Source organism: Tachypleus tridentatus, chromosome 4 (genome assembly GCF_004210375.1).
Source record: "Tachypleus tridentatus isolate NWPU-2018 chromosome 4, ASM421037v1, whole genome shotgun sequence".
In the NCBI taxonomy this organism is placed as follows: domain Eukaryota; kingdom Metazoa; phylum Arthropoda; class Merostomata; order Xiphosura; family Limulidae; genus Tachypleus; species Tachypleus tridentatus.
Window position 1 is genome coordinate 91,752,225 of NC_134828.1, and position 18,373 is coordinate 91,770,597.

Consider the following 18,373-nt stretch of genomic DNA (forward strand, 5'->3'; position numbering starts at 1 on the left):
TTTAACTTTAATTAACCTAAGTTTTACTTTTTGTACCTCTTTTTGCTGAAAAACGTTCTTCTGTATATAATATTAGAGGGTTTGTTGTTTGTTATTAACTCAGACATTATTTAGTCAGAGACAGTTTTCACGCCATATAAGACGATTACTTGATGATCAGACTGCTCTTAAAATTCAGAAAGCAATTTGAGTTATATATGTATATAAATAAATAATTAAATATAAATAAAAACATTACAAATAGACTCAAAATTCAAAATTAATTTTTCCATTACCACTCCTTGTTGTCATCATTAAAACTCATAAAGGATAATGTCTGTAGCCATGGCACTGAAACGTGTTAGGGATATTCCATCTACCTGTTCTTAACAGTGTTGTTCCATCCATTCATCTAGAAGGGATTATTGTCTCAATAATCCATCCATTTAAAGGGTCTCTCAATTAAAGGCATGGTCTAGTGTGTTAAGGCGTTCGACTCGTAATGCGAGGGTGGCGGGTTCGAATCTCGGTCGCAAAAAACATGCTCGCCCTTTCAGCCGTGGGGGCGTTATAAGGTGACGGTCAATCCCACAATTCGTTGGTAAAAAAGTAGCCCAAGAGGCGGCGGTGGATGGTGATGATTAGTTGCCGATTCCCTCTAATCTTACACTGCTCAATTAGGGACGGCTAGCGCAGATAGTCCTCGAGTAGCTTTGCGCGAAGTTCAACAACAAAACAAACTCTCAATAAAAAAAAAAACACACAAAATTAACAATTTGTAATAGGAATTATTCTTTTACGAATTATGTTAAATTATTCATAAATAAATAGAAAAATAATTATTATAAGGACTGGCATAAATGTTTATACTTTTTAATAATAAATATGAAATTAATTTAAAAATACACTCTCGGTTATGGACATTACCTTGTTCAGAATATAGAGGTCGTTATTAACACGAGGTCATCCTTAGTTAACAAGTAACTAGCTTTAAAATATTTAGGTATTTTTTCAGAATATACTGGGACAGAAAGACCGATTTACAGTACCTGGGGCCTAGCACGGTCAGATGGTTAAAGTGCTAAACTCGCATTTTGAGGGTCGCTGGTTCGAATCCTCGTCACATCAAACATACTTGCCTCTTCAGTCATGAGGACTTATAACGTAACAATCAATCCCACTATTTGTTGGTAAAAGAGTAGCCCAAAAGCTGGTGGTGACTAGTTTCTCTCCCTCTATTCTTTCACAACTATATTAGGGGCAGGTATCAGATAACCCTTGTCTAACTGCGCGAAATAAAAAACAAACAAACAAATGAACAAATATTAGCTGAGTTTGTATCAGCTCACCTGGATTATACTTGAAAAAAAAATTTGAAAGCAAGGAGGATAGAAAATTGTTGAATAAAAGGGTAAAAGTTAGAAATTATGTATTGTAAAAATTTAATGGTGTTTATTTCCTTAAAGTTATATCTAAATATTAAGTGAATTTCCTTACCACAACTAGCTACAAACATCGAAAAGAAGAAGTTAAGACGTAGCGAGTTCAAGTAGTTACCTCCTAACCCTTAACTGATTTTCCTTAGTTGCTAGCTAGTTTGACATTGGCTTCTGGATCATATCTGACAGTTGGAATATCCCCAACTCGTTTCGATGCTATGGCCAAAGACGTTATCCGTCATGAATTTGATTATGACAACAAGAATTGGTAATGAAAAATTAATATTGATTTTTGAGTTTCTTTGTAATGTTTTGATATATATATATTTCGTAATTATTGTTTTATAGTGACATTAAGAAATCTGCTATTTACAGTTCATGTATTTCATAGGAAATGGGGGAAGTGGCAGCAAGAGGATATTAAGCTTTTACATACAAGGGAGGCATCAGCTAAGATTAACAATTACATTCAATAAGTTAGAAAAGGTAGTATTAGGCTTAAAACTAGTGAACTTAATTGTAAAGACCATATTCTGTTGAGCAACAGATTTAAGTCCTTTCCTTATGTAGAAGATAAACTATTGGATGAAGGGAAAGCAAACGGAATAGAGAATGATATTGATCATGAACTTAAAGAGGTTATAGGTGAGTTCACGGCACGATATGTGGATAGAATAGTATATGTGGTGAATAGGGAGAAAAGTTAGATCATGCTTCTCTGGAACACAGATGGAGAAATAATTGACAGAGCAAAAGATATTATGAATGGCAAAGATGCAATGAGGGAGCAAACTATATAAGAAAAAATAAGTTAGAGGAGCTACATAATAAGATAAAAGCTTTAATGATAAAAAACCATAAATTAATTGTGTCAGGGATACTGCCACAAATTGATTGTGGAGACGAACTTTTGCGTAGGTCACTAGGACTAAGTGCTAGGCTTAAAGTAATAGTAGGTTAGCTGGTTGGACTTATGGGATTAGTTCAGTTGGGGGAGGGAACTTTTTGGAATGAATGGTTTACACTTAAGTGTGAAAGAGGCTGGCATGTTTGCAAGGGCTATTAATTCAGCTGTGATGGAAGTTTAAAACTAGGACTAGATAGTGATGAGAACAAAGCAACACACGATGAAACAAAACTGTCTTGTAGAGGAAAGTTTAGCATAGGAAATCAATATAAAAGTAGTTAGAAGAATAGGCTTAATTGCCAATAGTATAATGCAAAGAAAGAGAATATAAGAAATAAAAAGAAGAAAGTATAATAAATAAAACAGATGAGTTTAAGGCACAAATAGGAATATAAGATTTTGAAATAATGGGAATAACTGAAACATGGTTAAATGTAGATGAATTTTGATGACAGAAATTTCTTTGAAATATATGGTTTTTGGTTATTTAATAGGGATAGAATAGTGAATAGAGGATGGAATTGGCTCTATATGTGAAGTATGAGTTACATCTTGTTGAAGTTGAGAATGTTAAGGATAATTGAAAGGAGATCGAATCCATTCGGGTTTATGTTTGTGAAATTTGTTACACAAGTAATAATTATGGGTGATTTTAATTTTAGACATTGAGTTGGAAATGCTAGGGTCAAATCATGATGGGATAAAGGATTTTGGAAACTGATCAAGATGGCTTTCTTCACCAATTGGTCAAGGGACCTCCTAGAAACAATGCTATTTTAGATTTATTGTTAACTTCAAATATATAAATGTTTGAAAGGGTGGGAGACAAATGATCATCATTGTATTAGGTAGTGAAATAAGGAATAATGATATTTTCATTCCAGATTTCGAAAAGGCAAATTTTGAAGAATTACCTGTTGGTAATTGGGAAGCTTAGTTATTTGGAGACGCTGAGCAAACATTGAAAATTTAAAAAAAAAGTTATAATATTCAAAACAAATATATTTATTACATAAGGAAAAGGATAGCTGCAAGTAAAATCTAGGTTGGCTCATGAAGGGTATAAGAAATAAAATTAAAGTAAAGCATCACAAATTTAAAATGATTGATATTATAGAAGATCAAGAAAGCTGGTCAAACAGGACATTACGATATCCAAAAGGATGTATGAAAGAAATTTGGCTGAAATAATAAGTTGTAACAGTAAGGATTTTTAAAGTACATTAAGGATATACAAAATGTTAGCATGGGGATAAGACCGCTGAGGAATGACAAAGGAAGGCTTGTATCTGATGATTATGAAATGGTTAGGTTATTAAATTCTGCTTTTTCTTCAGTTTTTACTAACGAAGACTTAAGCAGTATTCCTCATCTTAAACAACTGACAGATGGAAACAAAGTTTAACAAGACAGTTGGATAAATTTTGAACTTATTAAAATAAAGTTGGAAAGTTTAAAGAATGATGAGGATCCTGGGTCAAAATAATATTTCCCCGAATGCATTAAAGGAGGTCAAGGATTGGATATGTTAGCCACTTGCCAAAATGATTTTGTAAATCCTTGAACAGTGGACAAGTACCAACAGGTTAGAAATTAGTTAATGTCACTTCTATCTTCAAGGAAGGTAACAGAAATTGTAGCAGTAATTATAGGCCTATTAGTCTTACTGTACATCAGTTGCGGAAAAAGTTTTGGAGAGTTTGATAAAAGATACTACGTAGTATTTTATTGGATATTCAACGTGATTTTACTAAAAGAAAATCTTGTCTTACACAGTTTTTAACATGCTTTGAAAATTTCACTGAATATGTAGATTAGGGTGAGGATGTTTATTTTTCATGTATTTGAATTTTCAGAACACGTTTAACAAAGTGCCACATTAAAGGCTTGTAAAGAAATTTATCTCTACGGGATACAAGTTAACTAATTGGATAGAATAGAAGAAACAAGACGGTTGTGATAAATGAAGTCACAGTCAGACTGGATTAATTTTGCAAGAGGTGTGCCTTAGGACTCAGTTTTAGAACTATTGTTCTTTTTTATTTATATTAATGACATAAATGAAAGAATGATCAATGAATAACTTAAGTTTGCTGATGATATCAAAGTATCCAGTGTTTCTGGCTGTGAAGAGGGTTATGCTGCCGTACAAAAGGATTTAGATCATTTAGTGAGTTGTGCAAATAAGTGGCAGATTGGTTTTAATTATGATAAATGCAAGATATCGCATGTGAGTTATTACAATTTGAATTATAAGTATAACCTCAAGAGTGTCATAAAAATAGATCTTAGGTCGTATCTACTGAAATATTGAATAAAAGTCTAAAGAGGTTGTTATTTTATTGTAAAGTCGCTGGTTAGACCACATTTTGAGTTACTGTGTTCAGTCTTTGGCTCCTTACCTTAGGAAAGGCATTGAATTGTTGCAAATGGTTCAGAAGAGAGTATTAAAACGGTACCTTGGATGGTTGCATAGAGTTATAAACAGAAAGAGAGCGCTCTTGTACATTGAACAATTACAGACTATGACGTAATGGAGGTTTCAAAACTGCCGCGAAAGTTGGAACAATGTCAACAACACACTTGCACATGTGAGTTTCGAAGAGGGTGAGAATTTCCTGAGAAAACTATATAATTGACTAAATATGTCTGCGATTATAGCAATAATGAGGCAAACTGCGTGCATAAAGTAAATCTGTGCAGTTAATTACAGGTCACATTGTCGAATAACGCCCGGTGGACATCATAACGTACCTAATTCCGTAGAAATGTAGTCTCTATATTTACTTATGAGTTCGAGCCATACTGCCTAAATTCCCCAATGAGGTTCTATACATTTTAGCAAATAAATTTCTCCCTACTTTTATAAACCCAGTAGCGAATTTAGGAACCCGGCGAATTTAGGCCCTATGGCTCGTGAGCTTCAAAATGTGTGACTGAGCGCTATTTCTGTTTTCCTTTTCATTTGTTGATTGCATACTCTCATATCGTTTTTTACTTTTTTACCTTGTCCTCAGCTGCTTGAAACTCATCTTCCACTGGGACAGTTAAATAATATGAATGCTCGACACCAGATGTCTTTTTCTTCTTCTGGGCAGGTGCTGAGCATGTTTCACTGATTTCAGGATCTCATTTTTTCGGAGATGGTCTACTTTGTGATTGTACAACTTGCTTACGTCGAGGATGACCTAGAAAGGTGGTAAGCACTACCAAAGATTTCAGTTCATATATCAAGATGCCATCTTTTTTAATGTCTCTTGGGTGCACTCCTGGAATAAAAGAAAACTATTTTTTAAGTCTTGTGATTGCAGCAGGTTTTCGCAAAGAAGGCCATTGGTAGTTTATTGTTGTCTCATTTTTAAACAGACCCGAAATTAAAAATACGCGTCCTATAAACAGTAACAAACATAAGCAGTCATTATTATGTAGTTTACATATATTATAAAGTCAGTGATTGTATTTTTAAAAAATAAAAATATGAGTTTTCTTTAAAAAAAATATTAATAAGTGGTTTTATACCTCTCATATAATCTCTTTCCAGAAAGTGTTCACTGCACACCCTGTAATGCCTGGAATCCTTCACGACTTACATTCTTCAAACATTGTTGATGAACTGCTTCATCAGAACAGAACCTAAAAATGAACTTGTACTGTAACTGATTTTGAGGATACACTTTCTGAATCTCTCCGCTACATCTATATAAAATCTTCTTTTCAAATTTTAGAGTCGTACAAGAAAAAAAAAAGCAGCTTTGGAACCAAAACCGTGTTTAGTCTGCACCTAATTTTCACCAGCGGCCATTGCCATTCATGATTTGGCTGCTTAATCGCTTATTCATACCTAAATACTGGTATATTTAATACCTTGGTATAAATCAGTATCATATCAAACTCAATTCTGGCGTACAATATCTTAATTAGGCTTAGTAGATTAGTAGAAATTAGTACATTAAAATACAGTTTGGGCCTTCACAGACGCAAAGCAGACGACAGTTTACAATTGCTCGAGCTTAAAAGCTTTCATTTTGAAAGGAAATTTTATATATGTGAATATTTGCTTATGGAAGGAGATTCTTGAAGCCTTTTTACGCTTATTTGTTCAATTAAATCAGGCACAGCTCTCAGGCATTGTTTGAAAAGTTGACAATTATCTGTCAGTGATATTCGGACGTCTATTCCCATTTTGACAACGGCAGTGACTTCCTCATGTCGTCACACGGTCACGTGACCAGATCTCTATTTATAACTCTATGATTGGTTATCATATGAGGAGTGATATCGATCCTTAAAATTGTTTTTTATTAAAAGAAGAAGAGTTAGAGAGGATCTGGTTGAAGTATTTGAGATTGTAAAAGGAACTGGAAATGCCAATGCATCAACATTTTGGGTACTTAATAGCAAGAATTATAGAACTAGGAGACCCAATTATAGATTAACGCAAGGTAAAAGCCGCCTAAAGCTAAGGCAATTTTATTTTTTAAATAGGATGGTTGGTCTATGGAATGGGTTGCTTTCGAATGTAAATTTGAGTAAGTTTCAAAGTAAGCTCGATAGGTATATGAATTATAAGGGCTGGCTTTAAATTTATTTTCTTATTATTTAATAGTTTCAATTTGGCTTAGAGCAGGGGTGGGCAACTCTATGGCCACTGGTCATATGTGTCCAGCTCGAGTTTAGGAATCAACTTTTTCCATTATTTATATTTTTATCGCGTATTTGGTCATCAGCAACTGCACTGCCTCACGTCATCACTGCCACAGACCCATGTTGTAACGTCAGTCTGGTTTAAATGTTTGTTATCGAGTGTGCGTTGTTCTGGATGCACTTGCAAACATATTTTTAATGTGCAACTTTCAAGTGTTTAAATATATTTTGTTTTTAATTCTATAATATAGATAAGTGGATAATTCGAAAACGAAAGCATCCAGATGATGGTGAACACTTAGAAAATAAAGACAATTTAATTGATTCTGGCATTACTGAGTAAAATAGAATGGCGCGTGACTGGAAAAACGTGGCACGAAAATTTAATGAAAGTTGGAAGTTGAAATTTGCAGTGCCTGAAGCAAATAATAAGCCAGTGTGTCTTTTGTGTAACAAAGTTTTTAGGAATAATAAAGTACACAACATGAAACAACACTTTAACAATTTTCACAACGAATTTGATGTAAAAGTTCCAGTTGATAGCAAACATCGCATGAATGAAATTAGCCGTCTGAAAGCACAACTTCACGAACAAAAGGAAGGTCTAAATTTTTTTTATCAAAGATAGAAGTAGTTTCGTTAGCTAGCTATAAAATAGCGTGGATTCTAGCTCACAAAAATAAATCATTTTCTGATACTGAACTGGCAAAAGAAATATTGATTGTAGTCATTGAAACTCTGTTGGAGAATTATGATTCAAAGCAAAAGATGATATTCTTCAAAAGGTAAATAATTTGCAATTAAGTCAAAGAACAAATGCCCGCAGAATGCTAGAGTTAACGAAAGATATAGAAAATCAAATGTTTGAACAACTAAAAGACTTTGTATTTTTCTTTAGCACTCGATGAGTCAACAGATGTTAGTGACACTGTACAGTCGATATTTTGGATTCGATATGTAACTTCAGATCTTCAGGTGAGAGAAGAAATGCTTAGCCTTTGTGGAATACGAAATCAAACATGTGGAAAAAACATCTTTGAAAAATTTCTTGAAATGTCAAAATATTTAATAAGAATTTTCAAAGAACTGATTTGTTCACAACAGACGGTACTCGCGCCATGACTAGGGCGAAATTATGATTTGTTTCTCTTTTGAAGCAGCATTTAATTGAAAATAATGTGAAGTCCACGCTGCCATCTTTTCATTGCATTTTATATCTGGAAAATTTATGTGTACAGATGTCTAATAGTGATTAATTGAAAAATTTGATGGACTAGTTATAAAAATTGTGAATTATAAGTGAAAGCTCTCTCACCCATCGACAGTTTGTTGAAGAAAAGCAGTAGCTGTACTTTTGATAGTCTTACTGATTTTGCAAATGTAATATGGTTAAATAGAGGAAAAGTCTTGGAACGATTTACTTCCTTATTTCTTCAAATAAAAGAGTACCTTGTTGAAAAAGGTAAGACTGAAAATTTCCCTGAAATTGAAACTTTGTTATGGCAGTGTGATTTACACTTTCTGTGCGACATGATGGGTCACTTGAATAATTTGAATAAGAAGCTTCAGGGAAGAGGTAAAATAATAGGCGAACAGCTACAGTCTATACATGAATTTCAATTAAAGCTAAACTTCCTTGCGGAACAATTACAAAAGAATGATTTGACACATTTTGCAAAGTTGAATACGTTTCTAGAAAATAATAAGGACCATGATTTCTTTGATGCTAAAGATGATCCCTGTGTGAACTGGATCAAAATTTATCTCAAAAATTTGAATCACATTTCTCTGAATGTGAATAGAATTTCACATTCATGTTTGAATATTTGCATGATCCATTTCATTTTGACTTGGAAAATTTCAATGAGAGAATTACATCGTTTTTGTCTTTGGATAAGTGTGGATTTGAAGACGAGATGCTTACTCTGCAAAGTGTAGAACACACAAAAAGTAAACAAAAATGTTCTATCAGAGAGATGTGGCTCACTACTCTGATAAATGAGAGTCTTCCAAATTTAAAGATAGCAATTTCAAAATTATTTTCCGTGTTTGGATCCACATAGGTGTTTGAATCAACATTTTATACGCTAGATTTTCTCAAGTCTAGCTACAGATCTCGGCTTGCTGACATAAATTTAGAGGCAGAGCTAAGATGCTCATTGAGCAGAGATATTAAGCCAAATTTCACGAAACTTGTTGATGAAAACCCCCATCAGTTTTCACTGTGAAGGTTATTTGAAATGCAATTATTTTAAATTAACTAACATCTTTTGTTTTTTAATAGTGTAGCCAACGTTGTTTTCATTAGCCATAGTTGTGACCACTATGAAAAATAAGTTGTCCAACCCTGGCTTAGAGGATGAAACAACCGAAATGAACAAATGGGTCCTTTGTTATACCTAAATGCTTTATTATAGCTGTAGAACTGTTTATGTACACACACACACATATATGTATGAAGAGCCGGTTACATCAATGGAATACAAGGCTCCAAGCTTGTCAAAAGCATTACAACTGTACATTTTGCAATAGAAATTTGGTTAATGAGTACAAAAGCACAATTTTACTGTCTTGAAAGAAAAACCAGGACCGTTTCCAAATCTTAAAACTTCTGTGTTCTATGATAATGATAGTAGCCCAAGTTTCATGGCCAGAATATAAAATAATATCTTACTACCACGCGCGTGTTGTAAAAATCTTCATTCCCCTTTCAATCTTTATTTTTCTCGAGATATGATCCATATTTGTTTTGAGTTATTTGCAAGGATGTTTCTAACATGAGGATTATTTTTAATTAAAAAAGAGTCCTGTTTAGGAAATAATTTGTTAAAAACAAAATAAAAATAAATGCTTCTCCTCAGTTAGCTTAATGTTAAGTATGATGGCTTATAACGCAAAAGTAGTATTTCGATACCTGCGAAAGGAAGAGTACAGATAGTCCATTTTGTAGCTCTGTATTTAACAACAAACAAACAAACGAAAATAAAACTATGGCTTCTTAAAATAACTTTGAAAGAATATAACGGATTTTTCTGTTAATACTACAATCACACAACTGACTATATCTCTCCTAAAATAACAAACTTGTCGTATTTCAGTACCAACAATATAATTTTAATGTTTTTAGCAAAGATAAACGCACTCTATCTTTATTAGCTAACGTGTAGAAAAATATAAACTATTATATCATACGGTTACCAAAAGAGGACCTCAGCATAAAGACCGAAAAGTTATGAAACAACAAAGGAGCAGTCCGTTACATATTTTAACCTCACTTTTGTCATGACATCTCGTTTTGTTCATAGTAAACCTTCGATTTAAGTATTCCGGCCTTATAATTGATCAACTTAACTTCAAATGCTTTAATTTTTTGATAAATTCAGATGTTCACCTTTATGCTTTTTAATATGGGAACAAACACTGTGTTAAACGACCATAGTTCTATCATTGTAGTTACTGGCACCTCCAATAGATAGCGCTACATTGCGTTGAAAAATGTTGTTTGGAAGAAAAGCTACACAACACACTATCTGACTGCGGCTAATCACGAGAATTGATCCCTGAACTTTAGTGTTGTAAATCCTTAAACTTACGAGTGATCTACCGTTAGAGAGCGATAAAAAAGAATTAAATATATTATTCAAATTATTAATTTAGAAAAATAAACACACTTTCAACCCAACAACAACAAAAAAAGAGGTATATTGTTCCTGTGAATTTCCGCAAATTCATTTTCTTAAAACTAAAGGCTTAAAATTTGACACTTGAGTTACTGCAGTGTTAATAGTAAAACAACATCAAAGTAAGTCTATTTACCTATCTGTTTGTAGTTAGGCTTATAGCTACATAACGGGTTGTAGCTACATAATCTGTGCTGTGTACACCAGGAGTTTCGTTTGTTTTGAATTTCGCACAAAGCTACACGGGGGCTATCTGTAATAGCCATCCCTAATTTAGCAGTGTGAGACTAGAGAGAAGTCAGCTTGTCATCACCACCCACCGCCAGCTCTTGGTATACTCTTTTACTAACGAATAGTGGGATTAATCGTGATTTATAACGCCTTCATAGCTGAAATGGCGAGCATGTTTGGTGTGATGGGGATTCGAACCCATGACCTTTGGATTACGAGTCGAGTGCCTTAACCACCTGGCCATGCTAGGCCTCCAATAGGAGTATGGAAATGTTCAGAGTTACCGCTATGCAACTGTTGAGCCTTTTATATACATTTATGCATTTAAGCATTTTGGAACTTACAAAAGAACGTTTTCAACATTTTACTGCTAATATTATTGCATTTACAAAGATATTTTTGAATCAGATCATTGCTTTGTTTTGTTTTCATCTCTTTCTTTGTTTCAAGTTTTGTGTAAAACGTTAATAAGTAACATAATGTATTAGTAAAATTGTATATATGTATAAACGCTTAACGTTTTTGTTTGTGGCCAACTTAAGTTAACCGCAAGTGAGCTTGCTTAGATGACGTATGTCTTGTCGTAACAAGGTAAACCCATATACGGGCTGTGCGTAGGTTAGTACGCGACAGTTTTGTGGATGCTGTGAGGAGTCAGAATCGGTGCTAGCCATCTAGTGGTAGCTTGTTAACTTTAGCAGTCGGAAGTACGTTTTCTTAGCTATGGAAAAGCCAGCAAACAACCCTCACCAAACTTCCTGTACTGATATCTTCGACTTCAATAAGATGTCGAAGGTGAAAAAAGTGTTAGAAGATGCGAAAGAAAACAATATTTCTGAAATCGACCTGGTTGACAAGGGCGTAGCATCTTTTGAGGACATGCCCGGATTGTGTAAGTAATCTAACTTAAGGCTATGATGTGATCTCCGCGCAGTCGAAAATGGGCCAGTTTCCAAATTTGGAGAGTAAACTTCGAAACGCATAAGCGTTGGCGGGACCGTGATTTACATATTTACAGGCACAATTACAGAACAAAACCAGTTTCTTTGAGTTTGAGGGCAACAAAGACAGACTTAGTATTGCACTACTAGTATTATTAATGTTTTGATTGTCTTCGAAATGAAATATAACTAAGAGTTGTGTAAGCAAAATTGCTATGTGTATTTTTTAAATATTGTCGTCTACTTTTAAATTAATTTTTGATGTATTCCTGTGTTTTCACGAGTGTTATTCACACCTTAGTTAATGTTCACATATCCAAGTAGTTTAGTACTGTGATGGTGTGACAAAATTGCCACAAAATTAGTACAGCAAGTCTTTAAGCCATAACAACAAGCTTCAGGTTCATTTATTTGCTTCCGCAACAAGTTTAAGTCCACTTGGTTTTTTTACATCTATGATTCCGCACGTAACTTCAAACAGCTTTCGAAGTGCCAATCGAGAACTTATTTTGAGTTTCGTTAACAGTATGTTTTGGATATACAACTAACTACACAATAAGGTTACAACTAAAGAAACCCTTTAGACACTTACCGCAGTTTGAAGATTGAATACAGCTGTTCTGTTTTTAAGTTTAATTTTAATAACTAAATAAAATTAAGTAGTAATAATATTACTAATACTAAGAAATTACAATATATATAACTAGGTCACATTAATTTAAATAGATTAACAGTAATAGGTTAATAAACATAAACTGTGTTTCATTTGTTTCAGTACAGTAATCCACTGCATACTAATATAATAATACACAAAATATGCAGAATTAGATAGGATATAGAAATATATAATGAATTACATCATTTATCAACAAATTCTTCATTAATAGCCAAATAACATGAGAAACAGATCTGTTACAGAGTATCTGTTTATTTAGGTCAATTCTGTTGTGTTTATGTACTGCACCATGTTCCCTGTCAAATGCTAGTAAGCAACCATAAACCTTATTTTAAAAACAGATCTGTTTGATGCTACATATATTATGCATAATTGTCAAACATGATACAGGATGGCCCATAAGTCCCTACCCATATGTATATCTTATGTATCCAGTGTATCTGTGTGCTGTCTGTCATTCTTGGTGCATAATATTATGCTATACCATGTTCTGTGAGACATTTTCCTCAACATAGCAGGGGTTAATGTTCTAAATGCTGTGGTAACAGCTGCCTTCAACTCATCATTAGTATTATTGAATATAACATAATGACATATGGATGGGTAGGGACTTATGGGCCACCCTGTGCAAACAGTATATATGTAGCTAGGCTTTCACAGTTGCTGACTGCAAAATGTATGGTATTAGATCACTTGCTATTGGACAACATCTAGATAGTTCAACATGCATATATATAACACTGAAATAGCTAAACTGAGTTAATTTCTATAAAACAACAAAAAGGTACAGGCTTTCTTATTTTAAATAGTAAAGGCAGGTGTGTCAACATTTCTTAAAATTCTCAAGACAGTATTAAATTTAAAGGTTTGATGAGCTTACTTGTGGATCTCTGCTATTTTATACTAAAGAATTTCTTAAAAAGTATACATTGCAACATTTTATAGACTTACTGACCTTACAGATTGCTTTATACAGGACTACAAAATTTAAAAATATATAGACATACTGGGTTGAGTTAAATAAGGGAACAGCATCAGTGTTACTAGAGAAGGAAAACCTTGTTTATACTAAATGAAGGAAGTGTATACAAGAGGTGACTTATTAGTATGAAAAGTTTGAAGTGAAAATCAGTACATGATAAGTGTTTGAAATGAGTACTGACATAGTGATTAATCATGTGGTTCACACTAAGTGTTACTGTTTATCATAAAATAAGAAACTTTGGTAATGGATTCAAGCAGGGGAAAATGAACTAATAACAAATATGAGGACAATTGATTAAAATACATTTTTATTTATGAAGGCTTCAAATGTATCAGAATACACTTATTCTGTCTTCAGTGAAATATGGAAGTAACATTGTAGTTAGTAAGTAATGTTATAGTATCATCAGTAGCTAATTTACTTAAGATATTTGTTAAAAAGGTAAATGAAATGAACTAGAGATTATAGAATATGTAATGAAAGTAAATATGTTAAAGTTGTATGAAAACAGTTACAAACTATTTTTAAAAAGTGATTGAGTCTTTAAAGTAAAGCTGTTTGGAATACTTTTATGTACAAGGATGTTTGTAAGTTACTAAGAGGCAGGCTGTCCTTTACTGTGAGTAAGCTTTCTTTGAGAGTGGTTTGCACAAAGCTACGTGAGGTTTATTTGCACTAGCTGTCTTTAATTTAGCAATGATAGACTAGAAGGAAAGTAGCCAGTCAACATCACTCACTGCTAATTCTTTAACCAATGAATAGTGGGATAGATTATCATATTCTAATGGCCTCATGGCTGAAAGGGCAAGCACGTTTGATGAGATGGGGATTAAAACTCACAACCCTCAGGTGGTTCCCCTCAGTGGACTCGGCAAATAACCCAATCTGGCTTTTCAATAAGAAAACACACACACTGAGCTTGCTTTCTTTAGAGTTAAGCTCAAAGTCTGAAGATTCTTTAGTAAGATGGAGAAGTTGTACATGAAATGTTATGGCCTGTAGCTTCAGTATGTGAATAAACAGTTGAATAATGGATGACTAGTTCTGTTGTATTGCCCTAACTATTTACCGACTCTAGGTTTTCAGTGGCATTTTGTTTTGCCAATGTATGTGATCTTAGTATTATGACCCATGAATGTAGTGTTGGTATTAATTCATTTTAGTGAAAAAAAGTTTTTAATGTGGAAGTTAGATCTGTGTTATTGGTTTGAGGTGGATTTCAGGGCAGAAGTTTTTTATGAATGAGAAGAGCTGCTTTTTAATTAATAAAATCTGTGAGTTCATAAAAGGAAAGCAGATGAACTGGGGAAGTTTGGAGATGGTATGTAAAGTAGCGAGTGGCTGGAAGTTGTTGGTTGAAATATCAGCCACATTACCATTTTTTTAACAGCTGTTTATGCAAAAATATAATTTTACTTAAAATAGAATAATTAGATTAAAGATTAAAAATTCTGTGTGAAAATGGCATAATAAAGTTTCATTCAAAGACATTTGGTGATAAATCTTGTATGCATTTTAAGATTATTAGAGGTAGAAAAATTAGTAAGCCTTAATATTCAGATTTTATCCAAACTCAATAAAAATGGATCCTTGCCTTTCAATAATAGATGCAAAGAGATTGCTAGTGGGCTTAACATTTTAGCAAGTAATTTTTAGAGGCATTTGCAATTTTTCACAAGTGAGCTTAAAAATAAAATTCAATTCCTATAACATTTTTGTTATGCTTATCCAATCTTCCATATATAAAACTTATATTCCTGTATAGTAGTGTATCATACTATATCTCAGGATGGCCTACTAATAAAGCAGAGAACAATGTTTAGATTTTCTTAGGTCATCTTCAGGTTAGGATATTAATGGAAAGTATGGATCATTGGTTGTTCATAGAATTGCTATGACAAATATCCAAAACAAAATAAATACTCCAAGTAAAGTGACAGTAATTGGATAGATTTTAAAATATGGATCACAATAGCTCTATGGATTTTGTTAACCATTTGCTAACTGAAGTATGGATTGAAAATCATTTAATAATCTATCCAATTAACATCACTTTACTTGGCTGTGTACTTTATATTGCAGCATCTATTTTGTTTAGGATACTTCTTATAACAATTCTACGAATAATCAATTATCCATTGACATTTTATCTTGTTTTTGTATTCATTTGTTCAGTTTTTATACATCTGTGGAATGGACATAACATATATATGTACTTTCAGTGGAGTCATATCTCTGATAGCTATAACTTTTACAAGAATTAAAACCAAAACCACAAGCTTATAAAATCCAATCCTTACTTTAACCTACAGATAAGTATATAAAGCTGTCAAAGTACGAATTAAATATTATAAATTTGTGATTGTGGTTTTAAATTTTATAGCAGGATCCATACTTCATTTTAAAATTAATTTTCAATACTTTTGTTTGTTTTCTTTGATTTCAAAAGATGTTTTAAGTGCATTCATGATAGCTTTATTATTTATATTATACTAGTGTTTATACACACACATAACACCTTGTTTTTATGAGAATATCCAAAGTGGATATCAACAGACCAGTCAACTAAGCTACAGAAATGATGTAGTGAAAGTCTTAAGTCATCTAATTGCTAGCCTTACTGATGTGATCAGATAGTAGATGAAAAAGTTGCTATTTTATAAATGTTTTAATTGTTATACTAGACATGTTAGGGACCTATTTAGTGTATTATTAGTATATATGTACATAATATATCATAACCAATACTTTGAATGGTTGGTTTTTTGCTTCAGAATTTGATATAGTGGTTTTTGGTATATGTATTATTTGGAATCTCTGTTGGTCTCTATTATTAGACCTGGTGTACTTAAAAATTTCGTACTTTTGTGATACAAGGACTTTTGGGTGTGCTGTCCTCTATTATTAAAGTATATATTATTTGAAACTGTATTACAAGTTTCTCATAAAGACATTGTTGCTGGAGTTTTTGTATTTGGCATAATCATTAATGGTAAACCAGAAATTCTATGGGCCTGTGATAAGTAATGGAGAATATTTCGGATACTTCATAACAGTATCAGATTAAAGTGTACAAATATGTGTCATGAGTGTTCTCTTGATATTTTGGAGTTTAGAAAGCTTTAATGATTACTAAGGCTTTGTCAGCCAAGAGTTCAAAAGTAGATAGTTAATAAGTGTAAAAGTTAAGTTTTTAGAACTGTTTAACATTAGTGTTCAATTCACCAAAGGTTATATACACTTTACGTTTCTTGGAGAATTATTAGACCAGAGGAAGACCTGGCTAGATTCCTAGTTATTTTGTTAGTAATAGCTCACTTTTTGTAACTGTAAGTTAATGCATTATACATGTATTTTTGTATTTAACTAAGGAATTTTTTAAAAATAAACTAGGAAAATGACCTGTTTGGACTAATTCTATATATAATTATATATAATATTATATTATATATAATATACATAATTCTATAGAAAAGCATCAGTTAAGTGCCATTGCAGAAATTAATTTGAAGTTGGTCAGTAATTTAGTGTTCTTAACATGCTACAAAGTGTATATGTTAATTCAGGTTTTAACTGGCTGTTTTCTTTCCACAGGGGCCATGTACAACATAACAAGATTGACATTGAGCCACAATAAAATTAGCAGTAAGTATATAACTTGTGTGTAATGAAACAGAGCCATTGTCAGAATTTGGTGTTTAAGAATTGTTAGTGGGTCATTTCATGTCAAATTATCCAGATTTTGGAAACTTTTCCAGGTTTTCCCTCAGAATGCCTTGAACAAATTCACATGTGCTCATCTACCCATATAATGGGGTTTTCAGGTGATTTTACTGTTTCACTATGCAAATTCTAAGAGAGATAAACTTGGTTTGAGACCATTTTTGAATTCTGTGAGATTAATTGTCAGTGTAGCAAATGTCAGCCTTCTACCACCATTACTCTTGCAGCTTTAAGCAGCCAAAGTTGCCCAAAAATGAATCTGCTGAAAATAACAAAAAATTATTTAAATTTTACAGGGCTGTAAATCAGAAACTATTAGAGATGCTGATCTAATCTCTGGCAGTTTTTCATTATATGGGTAGATAAGCACGTGTATTTTTTCAAGACATTCTGTGGGGGTCACCTGCAGTCCCCTGGATGATTTGACATGGAATGACCCTAGTATTAGTACTATATTTCAAAACAGATATATGCAACTCAGATACTATTGAAATTGTGGTTGTTATTTTAGTTTTGGAAAATTTCACAGCATATGGAATATATTATATTTTAGTGTGTTTTTATTTTGATCAATCTTTCATATGTAAATATTTCATGTATCTGTTTCCAAGTAGATCATTTTACTATATATTAAGTTGTTTTTTTTCCACAGTACATGTTGTACAAGTGTAGCTGAAGTAATATAACAGTTTTTATACGTAGATGAATCTCTGCATTTGTGTATCTCTGTTTAACTTGTTACTGAGAATAACAGTGGATCAGAGTGTCAATGGTTAAAGCCTCAGTATTTTACTGAGATAATGTTATACCTGCAACAGTCAAGCCAGTTATTCAGTTAAGAACAATAAAATAATAGGCAAAGGATAACCAGTAAGTAGCATTCATTCTCTGGTCAGTAGTTCTAAATTAGCCATTTAACTTCTTAAAAAAAGGTGTTACTTAGGTGTACTTAATAAGTACTTTTTGAGACTGAATGGATTTAAATATGTGTAAATTATTACTTTTAACATGTTATGCATCTTATTATTAGTTTTAAAAAGGTTTTAAAACATAAGAACTGAGAATGTACTTGATCATATGAGTATGACCTACTCACATTTCTAAGTAGGCATGCAACTTTTGTGAAAGATCTTTATAAAATTGAAACTAGTTGATGTTATAGGTTTAA

At 32.7% G+C, this 18,373-nt stretch overlaps 1 protein-coding gene across 2 annotated transcripts in view; it reads left to right on the forward strand.

The window, feature by feature from the left end:
* Window positions 1-11,501: 11,501 nt before the first annotated feature.
* The window catches only part of LOC143249686 (ras suppressor protein 1-like), a 47,195-nt gene continuing 40,323 nt past the window's right edge, over window positions 11,502-18,373 (forward strand). The window contains exons 1-2 of one of the 2 annotated variants that reach the window (XM_076499985.1): window positions 11,502-11,772; window positions 17,077-17,127. In XM_076499985.1, coding sequence (XP_076356100.1) covers window positions 11,604-11,772; window positions 17,077-17,127 — 220 coding nt within the window. In that variant the 5' untranslated portion in view covers window positions 11,502-11,603. Of the gene's footprint in view, window positions 11,773-11,952; window positions 12,022-17,076; window positions 17,128-18,373 lie in introns of those variants that run through there. The other variant, XM_076499986.1, reaches the window with a different exon arrangement.